The sequence below is a fragment of the Phaseolus vulgaris genome, chromosome 3 (assembly GCF_000499845.2).
Source record: "Phaseolus vulgaris cultivar G19833 chromosome 3, P. vulgaris v2.0, whole genome shotgun sequence".
Lineage (NCBI taxonomy): Eukaryota > Viridiplantae > Streptophyta > Magnoliopsida > Fabales > Fabaceae > Phaseolus > Phaseolus vulgaris.
In genome coordinates, this window is record NC_023757.2 from 52,592,252 (window position 1) to 52,604,887 (window position 12,636).

The following is a 12,636-nucleotide window of genomic DNA, read 5'->3' on the forward strand; positions in this document are numbered from 1 at the left end:
AATTACAGCAAATTCTGATTCTAACCCAAACTATTTTCTTAAAAAAAAATTCTTTTTTATATTGTAAAAAACTTGAATTACAAACTATAACTATTTTAACCAAGAGTAATTAAAATTCCAAGAAAACGAAGAATTAGGTTGTGTAATGTTGCAACGAATTTAAGAATTAGCACTTGAATTCATCAATTGTAATCTTTATAAAAAATATAGTTTAACAATTCTTTGAGTTCTATAAATTTTGTGATGAGGTTAAAAATAAATATATAATAAAAAATAAATTTAAAATTAAATATAATATGAAAAAATATTAAAATAATAGTATTGGGAAATTATTTTTAATATTGAAATATTGAAAAATTATAAAATAAAAATGTTTTAATTATTTCTTTACTATCAAGAAAAATTATTTTATATACTTTTAAAAAATTACACAAGTAAAATTAGAAATAACTACCTACTTAAAACAAAATCAATAGAAAAGTTATAAAAATAAATATTTTGATAAATGGTATTATGAGCATATAATCATCGAAACAAAACCACACCCTTTGTGTCATTTCATGGTCTTATAGTGTAAGGATTGCTGGAATAACATTACTTATCACACTTCTATATGATGTTCACATTTTTCATGATATGATATATAGTGTGAGAGTCATAAGAATAACACCTCATAACATATTTTTACATAATCTTCCTATAATTTTACAGTTTTTTTTATGTCATCTTATTGTTTGATAGTGTAAGGATCGTCGAAATGATATCTCACTATCATGGATTTATATGATTTTCAAGTCATTCTTACTACATTTGATAATGCGAGACAAGTCAAAATAACACCCTTCTATTTTTGTCCTTCCTTTTAACTCATGATATAAACACTTTAATACAATAACATTTTAAAACTAACGATACTCAACAACACATTTACAGTTTTAATACGATTTCAGCGAAATCATTTTGTTGGAAACTCACGAGATGAATATAAGTTTTTCAAAATCGTATTTTAGATTGACAATAATGCATTGAATCGTATTTCTATATATGATTTACACAATTATGAAAATAAAATAAAAATTTGATCATTTACCGATATATTTTTAGGAAAATGATGGTTGTGTAGGAAGTGTAATGTGAATCACCACATATTCTATTAGGTCACCACATACTGTCATTCTCACTTTACACTGTTCTACACTCATGGATTCTAAAGAACTGATTTAACCCACTTTCTACCCACCTCATGCCCCTCCCCAACCAAGACGAACACTCACTTGATATTTTGAGAAAAAGTTTTCTTGATTTGTGCAGGAAGTGCAATGTGGGTCATCACATACTACAACTCTCTAAATTCAGTGAATTTTGTACTTACTTAACATTGTCCTACATTCTTGGCCTCTAGACACCTTATTTAACTTACTTTCTCCCTCCATCCCACCCCAAAAACAATACCTTAAGAAGATTTCTTTTTTGAAGAAAAAAAAACTAAAAAAACATGCATAGTTACACAAACTAAGTAAACACAAATATATACTTTTAACAATATATTAAAAAAAACAATTAATGCTGCATAAAAAAAACAAATAGTAAAAACTTAGACAACTATAGTCATGCTAGATTTAAACATAGAAGTACCTGTCAAATAACATGGATAACAGCACACAACATAAATATTTCACTTAATAAATAAATAAATAGAAAATATATTACCTTTCCTCGTTCTGAAGGTGGAAGGGGACGAAGAACGTCACTTGCAACAAGATCGTGAAGGAAAATGAAAGATGTACCCAAAACTTGTCGCAATAAAAGACAATGCGCACGACACTTACAACACGTGAATGAATGACAATGCCTAAGGCGCCCTAATATCTTAAACCCTAATTTTTTCCCTATCATCCTTAAAGAAAATTTTTAAAGTATTAAATGAGAACCTCACAAGTTAGTAAAATAATATTAACTTTGACACGTAAGACTTGAACGTGGAGCAACTGCGGTACTGGTTGTTGAACCATCATTTTCCTATTTTGAATGATTAGATACCTTCGTACTTTCCTTACAGAAATGCAATAAATTGTCTTTTTACTTTTTCTGTTAAAATGTAATTTCTAGTTCATTTGATCTCAATATATATCTACAACATATCTCTGGCATTGTGAAAAAGAAAGAAGAATCTCTCGCTGTCGCTGAGAAAATGGTTCAAGATAAGGAAAGTGTTCTACACATAGTGATGTTTCCATGGCTAGCCTTTGGACACATGATTCCAAACCTTGAGCTAGCCAAGCTCATTGCTGAGAAGGGCCACCGTGTGAGCTTCGTATCCACCCCACGAAACATAGACCGTCTCCCCAAACTGTCACCCACACTCATCAACTTCGTCAAGCTTCCACTGCCCAATGTCCAGAACCTTCCAGAAAACGCAGAGGCCACCACCGACGTCCCCTACGACGCCGTTCAATACCTGAAGAAAGCCTACGATGCTTTGGAACAACCCTTAACCCGTTTTCTCGAATCTTCCAAAGCCGATTGGCTTTTCTACGACTTCGTTCCCTTTTGGGCAGCTTCTGTGGCTTCCAAACTTGGCATCAAAACCGCCTTTTACAGCATTTTCACTCCACCCTTCCTGGGCTTCATAGGACCCCCTTCCTATCTCACAGACAACAATTCACCCCGTCATAAACCTGAAGAGTACATCGTTGTTCCTCCCTGGGTCACTTTTCCCACCACCGTCGCCTTCCGTTACTACGAGATCATGCGAATCGTCGACATTCTCTCCGACCAAAACAACAGCGGCTTTTCCGACACGTACCGCCACGGTGCCGGTATTCAGAACTGCGACATCGTTGTCGTTCGAGGCTGCACCGAGTTCGACGCGGAGTGGTTTCCTCTGCTGGAGAACATTTACGGGAAGCCAGTTCTCCCGGCAGGGCAGCTCCCCAGCACGGCGCCTGTCGGCAGCGAGGACAACGAGACGTGGCGGTGGATGAAGGAGTGGTTGGACAAGCAGGCGCGTGGGAGAGTCGTGTACGTGGCGTTCGGGAGCGAAGCGAAACCGACGCAAGAAGAAGTGACGGAGATAGCTTTGGGTTTGGAGAAATCGGAGCTTCCTTTTTTGTGGGTGTTGAGGGTTCAGCGCGGGCCGTCTGACCCAGATGTGCTGCGGTTGCCGGAAGGGTTCGAGGAGCGAACGAAGGCGCGTGGGGTTGTGTGCAGGAGTTGGGCGCCGCAGTTGAAGATATTGGAACACGTGGCGGTTGGTGGGTTCTTGACTCACTCCGGTTGGACCTCTGTGGTGGAGGGTATTCAGAACGAGAAAGCGTTGGTTCTGTTAACGTTCTTGTCAGATCAAGGGATAAATGCTCGAGTGTTGGAGGAGAAGAAGATGGGGTATTCTGTGCCCAGAGATGAAGAAGATGGATCGTTCTCGAGTGACTCGGTGGCTGAGTCGTTGAAACTGGTTGTGGTTGAAGAAGAGGGAAAGATCTACAGAGAAAGAATTAAAGAGATGAAGGATTTGTTTGTGAATGAAGACCGACAGAATAGGTATATCGATAATCTCATTCACAACCTTAAAACCTTCTCTAAACGTTAATCTTTCGTATCATTGTTCTTATGTCTCATTTATGCTAAGGTTTTGTTTTACCTGTCGTTTGTTGTTTGTAATGGAGAATAAAGAGACCAAAATATTTGCTTCTGCTAAATCACATCACAATATTTAACTTAGTACATTCCAAATTAAGTTCATTCAAAATCTAATTTGGATAAGTTAACCTTATTATAATTGACTCCATTCAATCTAATTTAAATTGAACAGGAAAATTTTTATTCCATTTTATCTCGTTAAATTCAATCTGAATTTTAGATTTAATATATTTTATTCGATTTAATTTACATTTAGATTGAATTTTGAAAAATTAATCGATAATTACTTCTACCATGTAGTAAGTAGGTTCACTGCCGTAATTCTTCTTGACAAATGTATAGTTACTAATTTTTTAACTTAAAATTGACTAATTACATATTATTACTATCTCATATTTTAATTTTTTTACCACTTAAACATTCGTTGTTAAACATGTAACATTGTTTTGTTTGAAAGATGAAGATAAACTTGATGGTAAAATGATGGCAAAACCGCATAAATGGTGATATTTTATCCTGAAATTATTAAAATGGACATAATTTTTTTTATTACGACAATATAGATAAGTCTTAAAAACACGTTTGAAACAAAATTTGAGAATATAGCGTGCATGTATAATATGATTTATGTGAGAAAAAAAAATTCAGAATAAAATTTCTTAAATAACTTTATTGGTGTGTATTCTGAAAAGAACTTTTTAAAGAAAAACAAATTAGATAAGACATTTTTGTCATTTCACTTATTTTCTTTTATCAAAATAGTCCAATTCATTTTGGACATTTTTGGAATGAAAAAACTTTAAAGCACTTATGCTTTGGATAAGACACAGAGTTAAGAGGTAATAAAGAGTTAAGAGGTGATAAATGCGTTGAAAAGTTCGTAAATCAAGAAATAAAATAATAATAAAATGTAAAAGTTGAGGCAAAGTACTTTTCTTTCTTCTCATATTTGCGAAAATTAATTTATAATATATATTTTATAATTATTAAAAATTTACATAATATTATTAAAGTATTAAATTTTTCGCACAATCATCACACTATATACAAAATTCAATAAATTTTTTTCATAAATTTATCCTAATGTACCTTCAATCCAAACAACCTCATTTTTCTTTCAAATCACTCCAAATCCAATTCCTCAAATCTTTTTCTTAAAAAAAAAAATACTTATAAATATCATTTCAAAACTAAAAAAAATCTACAAGCACAAGTTTATTGGAATTGATAGCGTGTTCAAATCATGTTTTGAAATATATTAAAAAATATATTTTATTAATCTTCTTTAAATTAACTTTAATGAAAGGAAGTGTAGTCCTTTTGAAGTGAAGAGAGTTTTATTCCACAAGGTCAAGTTTGAAACCCCATAAGCATGATCTTTGAAAGGAAAATAAAAGAAAATTAAAAGCGTGCAGCAAAATAATTTTAAAATAAAATTGTATTTTAAAAAATAATTTTACTAAAAAAATAAAAAAAGTTTCCCATATGATATTAATCCAAAGAAAATGGTGTTTTTAAACACGATTTACTTAAATTTATACATTTTAAAAATCGGTTCATTTCAATAATTTTGCAACATGTTCACATTGTAATAAAATCGGTTCATTTCATACATTATTTTACAATATAATAATATTTGCGATGACTCACAACCAACCAGTCCAACTTTCCTTACTGCCACAAATTAATGAATCATAGCACTGCAGTCCAAAGATAGCTATTAAACAAAATAAATAACTATGATATGAACTCATCACATTAAATGCAATCAATCACTTAAATAGAAATTGAATTTAAGGGACTGAAAAAAAGTTGTTTTTGTTTAAATTAAAAAATTATACCGTGTTAAAAAATAGTAATTTCATGGTTTTAATACTTATAATAAAAAAGTATTAGAATAAATTCTTACCAATATTTTCTTTTACGTAACAAACATAAACCATATAAGAACCATGAGATATTCTATATTCATGAAACTCCTTTTTAAAGAATATTATAGATATAATTTTTCACATGATTGTTCATAAAGTAAATACAATGTTAGTAGAAAGGGAAGATAACTTGGCCTGCATTCAATCTTTTTTCTTTATAATTTATATTTGAAAACATTATAATTTTTTTTTCCGAAATATATATTGTAATTTTCATATGCAGTATTTAGCTCTGGAGTTTTTAGTCAATATTTATTGCTTTGGTCCACCATGCTCTCAAACAATTGATTTAATTGATCGTAAATACAGAAATGGACTTTCAAAATATGCTTGCAATCTTATGTTGATAAAAAAATATGGTAAAATATTGCAATGCTAACAAAGTTAAAAAAGGACTATTAAATTTGGAACAACTCAGAGCCAAACAAATAAATTACTTTTCTATTTAGATTGCGTTTTAAAAAATAAATATAATTAAGACTATTGTATTTTTCCTGCATGTAACTTGTAATAATATTTTACAACATTTCACGTTATATTTTACTATATTATGATTATTATTAAAATTTCATGTTGATATGTTACTACAATATAATCGTATCATCTCTTCATGCCGATTAAGATTCCTAAAAAAATTCTAAATAAACCAACTTTTATCTTAGTGTATGGTCTTACAACAATTTTTTATAGTTGTATAGTACTTTGAAGTTAACCACCATTAACTGATATTTTAGTTTTTGAATGTATTAAGCTATGTAGCATAAAATTGATGCGACATGCACGCAAGAAGAAACACAGATAGAAACCAATTTTCAATTTTTATAGATAAAAATAGTTAGTTGCAATAGTAATTAAATTAGAGACCATTTTAGAAACTTTAAAAAAATGGTTTATAAATTAGTTTATATTATTGTTAAATAGTATCTAAATTGATATCTAATTAACCACCAATGTTTTTGCTACCAAATTTAAAAACTAAATACTTGGTAGTTAAAATTTGCTAATTAGATACTAATTTAGAAACTATTTAATAATAATATAAACTAATTTATAAACCATTTTTTTTTTAGTTTCTAAGATAGTTTCTACTTTAGTTATTATTGTAACTAATTATTTTGGTCTCTAAAAATTGGTTTATATTTCATGATTTTTTTTGTAGTGATATAATTATAAATTATATAAATTCACAATAAAGATATTTATGTATATAAGTATGTTATAAAAAAAATTAGCCGGAAGATGTTTTTATAACCGGTTCAAAAAAATGTATTTCTTATTTTTATTATCATAATAAATTTTTTATAATAAATTTAAGTTTTTATAAAATTAATGTATTTCTTTTTTTTTAAAACTGTGTTAGAACCGTATTATAATTGTCATAAATTCAACAATATTTTTTGAATTAAATAATACGTATTCTATGAGTTTCGTATGAGTATCGATATGTGTCTGAATGTTGGATATCTAAGCCTGCTAATTTCTAAGGTTAAGAACTAAAAAATGATATAGAAATGCAAGTTTGGAGATTTTGGTTTGGTTTAATACTACTTGACAAACTAAAATGAATGTTTGAGGCTAGCAACATTGACGTAGGTGCATGTTGCATGGGTTTGGTACGTTGGACGTTGGAAAAAATGTGGGACATTGGCCATAGAAAAAGTGAGGAAAAAGATAGAAGGAAATGAAATGTATAAATATAGTAAAGATATTCCAAACATCCTTAGTTGGTATGTTGTCCTGCTCCCAAGAATAACCACCACTCAAAGATATACCAATTTTGAATTACTCCACCTTCTTCTCTCTTATCCCCGCGGCTTCAATCCACCGAACACACGCCCTCATCAAATGGAAAAACTGAGGTAAGGAATTTCTTCCCTGCCTTTTTTTTTCTTAGTGCTGAGGGCGTCGTCAGCTTCCACTTTCAATCTTCCCACTAAGCTCTTCCGGGGAGAAAACCAACCATGCCTCGCTAACAAACCATGCCTCGCTAACAAACCATGCCTCGCTAACAAAAACCATGTCTCGCTAAACAAACCATGTCTCGCTAACAACTGCACATCCTCCTTTTCAACACACCTTTCCTTAAAGAAAACCAGACCTTCATCTGTCTGTACGAGGTAGAGTTTTTTTGTTTTTGTTTATATTGCTGCTGTTATTGTCCAAAAGATATGGAGAAATTAGATAAAAAGGGAAAAGAGATGAAAGAAAAGAAATGGACCCGGAAACTGGAGTTACCGTCAATAATGGGGAACCCCAAGAAGGAGGTTGCGTGTGACGACGACGTATTGGGGTCTCCGAGGGATGTCTTTGGGGTTCCCGTTTCGGGGACGGATTCGGACAGCACGGGGAGCGGCAACTGCGGCGCGCTTGGGTCGCCCATAACGGGCCCGAATCGGGGACAAGGGAGAGACGCGCAGAACCAGCAATGGAAGACGATGATGGACGTGTTGAGGTTCAAGTCCGTTAGAAGATTCTCGACGATTCCTCTGCTCGGGGCGAGTTACGAGATCTCGCGCCGGAGCCTGAGGAACAAGTTGGCGCGTATTCGACCCGCCAATGACGACGATGATTTAGATGTCTCCATTGACTTTGACGGCATTCCCACCAAGCCTTCTTGGAAGAACTTCAATTACGCTGAACTCGTCGCTGCAACCGACGATTTCAACCCTGGTATGAATCAACGCCAAATTATGCAACCATTTTCTTTTTTTCACTTTACAATTTATGCACGTTATTTCTTCTTAAGTTATTATTTCATGTCAAACTTAGTTTATGGTATTTACTACTGAGTTTTCATTGAGTTCGTTAAGAATGTTTGAAAAATGAAAAACGGATATCTTCTGAATGGTTTTGGATGAAATGAGCGTTATATTTAAAAGTATTTTTGTTGGAAAATTGTATGCACGTGTTTATATTTGGGTTTGTGTAGAGAACATGCTGGGAAAAGGTGGTCATGCTGAAGTGTACAAAGGATGCCTACCAGATGGTCGAATTGTAGCAGTTAAGAGGTTAATGAGGAATGAAAAGGAAATTGAGGACACAGTTGGTGATTTCTTGACAGAGCTTGGAATCATTGCTCACATTAACAACCCCAATGCAACACGCTTGATAGGGTTTGGGATCGACCAAGGTCTCTTTTTTGTTCTACAATTGGCTCCACATGGCAGCCTTGCCTCTATGCTCTTTGGTGCACCTCTCAATCCATCTCTTCTATTTTCAAGCATAACTATGAATAATAGTGTTAAGGTTACATGGCTGATAAAAGTGATGACATCTAATATTTCAGGACCTGAATGTCTAGAGTGGAATATAAGGTTTAAAGTAGCTGTTGGGGTAGCAAAAGGATTGCACTATCTCCACCACGATTGCCCAAGAAGAATCATTCACAGAGACATCAAAGCCTCAAATATATTACTCAACCACAGTAATGAAGCTGAGGTAAATTAATTATGTCAGTCTGCAATAGACTATTGTGTACTTGATCTTTGTTTTTGAAAGGTAAACAGTTTTTTTTTCCTGTGATAAACTGCAGATTTCAGACTTTGGATTAGCAAAGTGGCTCCCAGATAAGTGGGCTCACCACGTTGTCTTCCCAATAGAAGGCACGTTCGGGTAGGCATTGCGGCCTTTTCTTTTTCTTTACATATTTTCTTCTCACTGCAACTCCATTTACTGAAAAGTTGCATGATGGATTGCTACAGATATTTAGCTCCGGAGTACTTTATGCATGGAATAGTGGATGAGAAGATTGATGTTTTTGCATTTGGGGTTTTGTTACTCGAGCTCATAACAGGTCGTCGTGCAGTTGATTCAAATAGTAGGGAAAGTCTTGTGATCTGGGTAAGTCTTAGTAAGCTCTACTCAAATCCTCTCTTCCCTCACCTTCTCTCTAATCTTCTGCACTCAGTAAAATACTTTCAACTAAGTTTCTTAAATTGGGAAGAACAGTTTATGGCATGTATTAGTGAATTGCCTTTCTAGATAACTCTGACCAACTTCTACAAGAACACTAACCAATGAGTACTTAGCTTGAACAAAGCTAATTTGTTGAAAACAGAACATATTCTTTAATATCAGTTTTTGAAACTCATTACAAGTAACAGAGTTTTAATCAAAGCTCATATAATAAAGAGTGTCTTCAAAAGGATGTGTTGCATGTAGCATTTGTCTAGTTGGAAAGAGGATGCTATCATACTTGAGGGCATACAAAAGTATATGTTGCATGCAAATAATTGTAGAAAGACAGACACTGACCATGTTGTTGTTTGGTCAGGCCAAACCATTTCTGGATGCAAAGTTGATCAAAGAAATGGTAGACCCCAGATTAGGAGACAAGTATGATCTGGCAGAAATGAAGTGTTGCATGGCAACGGCTTCCTTGTGTATCCATCACATGTCCTCCAAGAGGCCATACATGGATCAGGTAAACAAATGAGAAGTGTTCCTCATTCAAATTGTGACACTATAAAATGACATGGCTCATTGATTTTGGGGTATACTTAATATCAGGTTGTGCAGCTACTGAAAGGAGAAGAGGTGCCAATAGAACTGAACCAAAATTCACCTAGTCCAAGATCACTGTTGGTAGATGCATGTGACCTGGAAGATTACACTTGCTCAAACTATTTGAACGACCTGAATCGGCACAGGCAATTACTGATGGAGTGATGGATTTATGGGTGGTGTGTGGGAGCATGTGAGTTTGATGTGTGTTTGTGGAATATATAATAATACTTTGTAGCAGTGTGTATTAGTGTGGTGAAGATGATGGGGTCCTTTGAGGCATGGCAAAATATATTATTAGGTTGTAAATTGGCATGAAGTTGTACTGAGCATGATTAGTCACGAAGCAACCATAGTTTGTATGGTTAAGGACTAAGGGGTGGTACCTTTTTGATTATGTAGTGACTAGTAATGCCATTCAAACAATTTCATACCAAAATCAATCACCCTATTTTTCACATGCTTCCTTTTCCATTTCTCCAACTCTCTTTTTCTCAATCACTTCCAGAATCTAATTTCATCAAAATTTATCTCAAATTTAAGAAACACATTAGAATACAGAGTACAAGAATTAAAATAATTAAAATACCTATAACGATGATTTAGATTACCTAAACCCCAATCTTCAAATTTGGGTGCTACAACATGTTGAAACCAAACTTTTAGATTGTCCAATATGTTTTTTTCTTAATTTTATCATGATAATTAGTCTCTTAAAGATAATATATATTTAAAATAAAATACATGAAATATAAAAGTTATACTCATTCTATTATGTAATTTTTTTCAAACATTGGAATGAAATCTTTGTTACTTTTCATTATAAAATATTCAAAACAAAATCCACATGAACAAGATTGACATGTACAAAAAGTCCCTAAAAGAACAACATCGAGCAGAAAAAAAAAAGACTGAAAATATAAACACTATGATTCTTGTTAGAACTTGATATAGTATTTTTTTTTTTCTCAACTTGATTTTTATCTCTAAGAAGATTATTTTTAATCGCGGAAGTAAAACACGCTTGAAAAAAAAAATAGCTATTATATTTTTTATACAAGTATTTATCAAACCAAAAGATATTAAATATTTCTGTGTTTCTAAAATATTAAATATTTTTATTTGATATTGTTTATATAATATACTAGAAAAGAATAAACCGATATTTTTAATTTATTAACAAGGGTTTATTTTTGTTAACACACACAACTCCGTTGTTACGCAAATCTGGTTAGCCATGGCGACAGAGGCTATGGTGCAGTTGGGCATTTTAATCCTAACCCTTTCTTTGTTCTTCATCATGCACACTATTCGTACCCAAACAGCCCAAGCCCGAACCCGAAACCCAGCCCGCAACAAGAACCGCCAATCAGAACCCAACCGCCACCTAACCCAAGCATCGCGCCACCTGGCTCGGGCCAGATCCACCTCGCACCGAGCCCTACACGCCAAGAGCGCTCTCACGGAAACCGACAAAGCCCTATCCATCTGGCCCAGAGACCCGTGGGCCCACATCCTCCGAGCCCAATCCCTAGACCTAATGGGCCATCGTACCGCCGCCATCAAATCCCTCGACACCGCCCTCTCATCGCCGGCGGCCAGGTCCCTCTCCGCCGTGGAGCGAGCCGACGCGCTGGTGAGGAGGGCGGAGATGAAAGTGGGCGTGAACCGGCGGCGGCGGGTTGAGTCGGCCATGGAGGATCTGGTGGCGGCGGTGGAATTGGATGGAAGGAAAGGGGATGAGTGGGAGGTGATGTGTTTGCTCGGAAAGTGTTACGAATGGAAGGGAATGAAAGAAGAAGCTAAGGATACCTTCCAGAAGGTTCTTCAGCTTCACCCTCGTTCCGAGGAGGCTCGTAATGGGTTACATAGGTTATCACTTTTTACAGATAAATGAATTTTTTTTTTTTTTTGTATTCTATTTTTTCCACTACGAGGAGTGTTATGACTATGATCATTTATGCTTCTGTTTCTAAATTATTGTTATATTCATTAAATATTTAATTTTTATAATTCAAATTCATATAATATCAATAACTTTTTTATGGAATATATGAGCTATGTTTTAAAATTATAATTAGTCATTCTAATTATGATTTATTTTATTAATATGTTTTTAAATTATTACAAAAATAATTTAGAGATCGATAGAGGTAAATTGAGAGAGAAATTAAGATTTACATATCAAACATATTTTTTATTATTACTTTAATCCATTTGAATTTTTTAACCATGATGGTATTATTAAAAAGTTTCTATGATTGAGAATAAGCCGCCATAAATTTAAAGTACATAGATAACAAAGAAATTTGTCTTTAAAAACTTATGTGATAAAATCTCCTGTTTGGATTTAATGGTGGAAAGGAAAGGGAACGAAAGAAAGGAAAAGAAAGTAAATACTCAGATTATTTAAATTTAACAAAAGATGAATGAAAAATTTATTACTCGTGTTCTAGAAAAAAATTAAATTATTGAATAATATAATAAATCATAAAAATATTTTTAGTTTAATTTTAAGAAAAATGAAAATTTTAAAATAATTGATTATAAAGTAATTAATTTA

At 33.3% G+C, this 12,636-nt stretch overlaps 3 protein-coding genes across 3 annotated transcripts; all 3 read left to right on the forward strand.

Annotated features, from left to right (window-relative positions):
* Positions 1–2,090: 2,090 nt before the first annotated feature.
* LOC137808708 (UDP-glycosyltransferase 91A1-like) lies at positions 2,091–3,698 on the forward strand. The gene has a single exon (XM_068609967.1). It carries the CDS (start codon positions 2,192–2,194, stop codon positions 3,587–3,589), a length of 1,398 nt encoding a protein of 465 aa, XP_068466068.1. The 5' UTR covers positions 2,091–2,191; the 3' UTR covers positions 3,590–3,698.
* Positions 3,699–7,325: 3,627 nt separating this feature from the next.
* Positions 7,326–10,533, forward strand: LOC137808707 (receptor-like cytosolic serine/threonine-protein kinase RBK1). The gene is made up of 7 exons (XM_068609966.1): positions 7,326–8,240; positions 8,500–8,757; positions 8,857–9,008; positions 9,103–9,182; positions 9,272–9,410; positions 9,844–9,993; positions 10,080–10,533. Exons 1-7 carry the CDS (start codon positions 7,739–7,741, stop codon positions 10,236–10,238), a joined length of 1,440 nt encoding a protein of 479 aa, XP_068466067.1. The 5' UTR covers positions 7,326–7,738; the 3' UTR covers positions 10,239–10,533.
* A 559-nt stretch (positions 10,534–11,092) lies between these two features.
* On the forward strand, positions 11,093–12,050 carry LOC137805999 (uncharacterized). Its single transcript, XM_068605873.1, has one exon. It carries the CDS (start codon positions 11,311–11,313, stop codon positions 11,968–11,970), a length of 660 nt encoding a protein of 219 aa, XP_068461974.1. The 5' UTR covers positions 11,093–11,310; the 3' UTR covers positions 11,971–12,050.
* The last annotated feature ends 586 nt before the right edge of the window (positions 12,051–12,636 follow it).

What these genes read in the sequence shown, in the direction of transcription:
- LOC137805999 (XM_068605873.1), top strand. Translation starts at nt 11,311, where the DNA reads ATGGCGACAGAGGCTATGGTGCAGTTGGGCATTTTAATCCTAACCCTT.
- LOC137808707 (XM_068609966.1), top strand. Translation starts at nt 7,739, where the DNA reads ATGGAGAAATTAGATAAAAAGGGAAAAGAGATGAAAGAAAAGAAATGG. An exon ending in CCTTGCCTCTATGCTCTTTG is followed by an intron (nt 8,758 to 8,856) that starts GTGCACCTCTCA and finishes CTAATATTTCAG; the next exon opens with GACCTGAATGTCTAGAGTGG. An exon ending in CCAATAGAAGGCACGTTCGG is followed by an intron (nt 9,183 to 9,271) that starts GTAGGCATTGCG and finishes GGATTGCTACAG; the next exon opens with ATATTTAGCTCCGGAGTACT.
- LOC137808708 (XM_068609967.1), top strand. Translation starts at nt 2,192, where the DNA reads ATGGTTCAAGATAAGGAAAGTGTTCTACACATAGTGATGTTTCCATGG.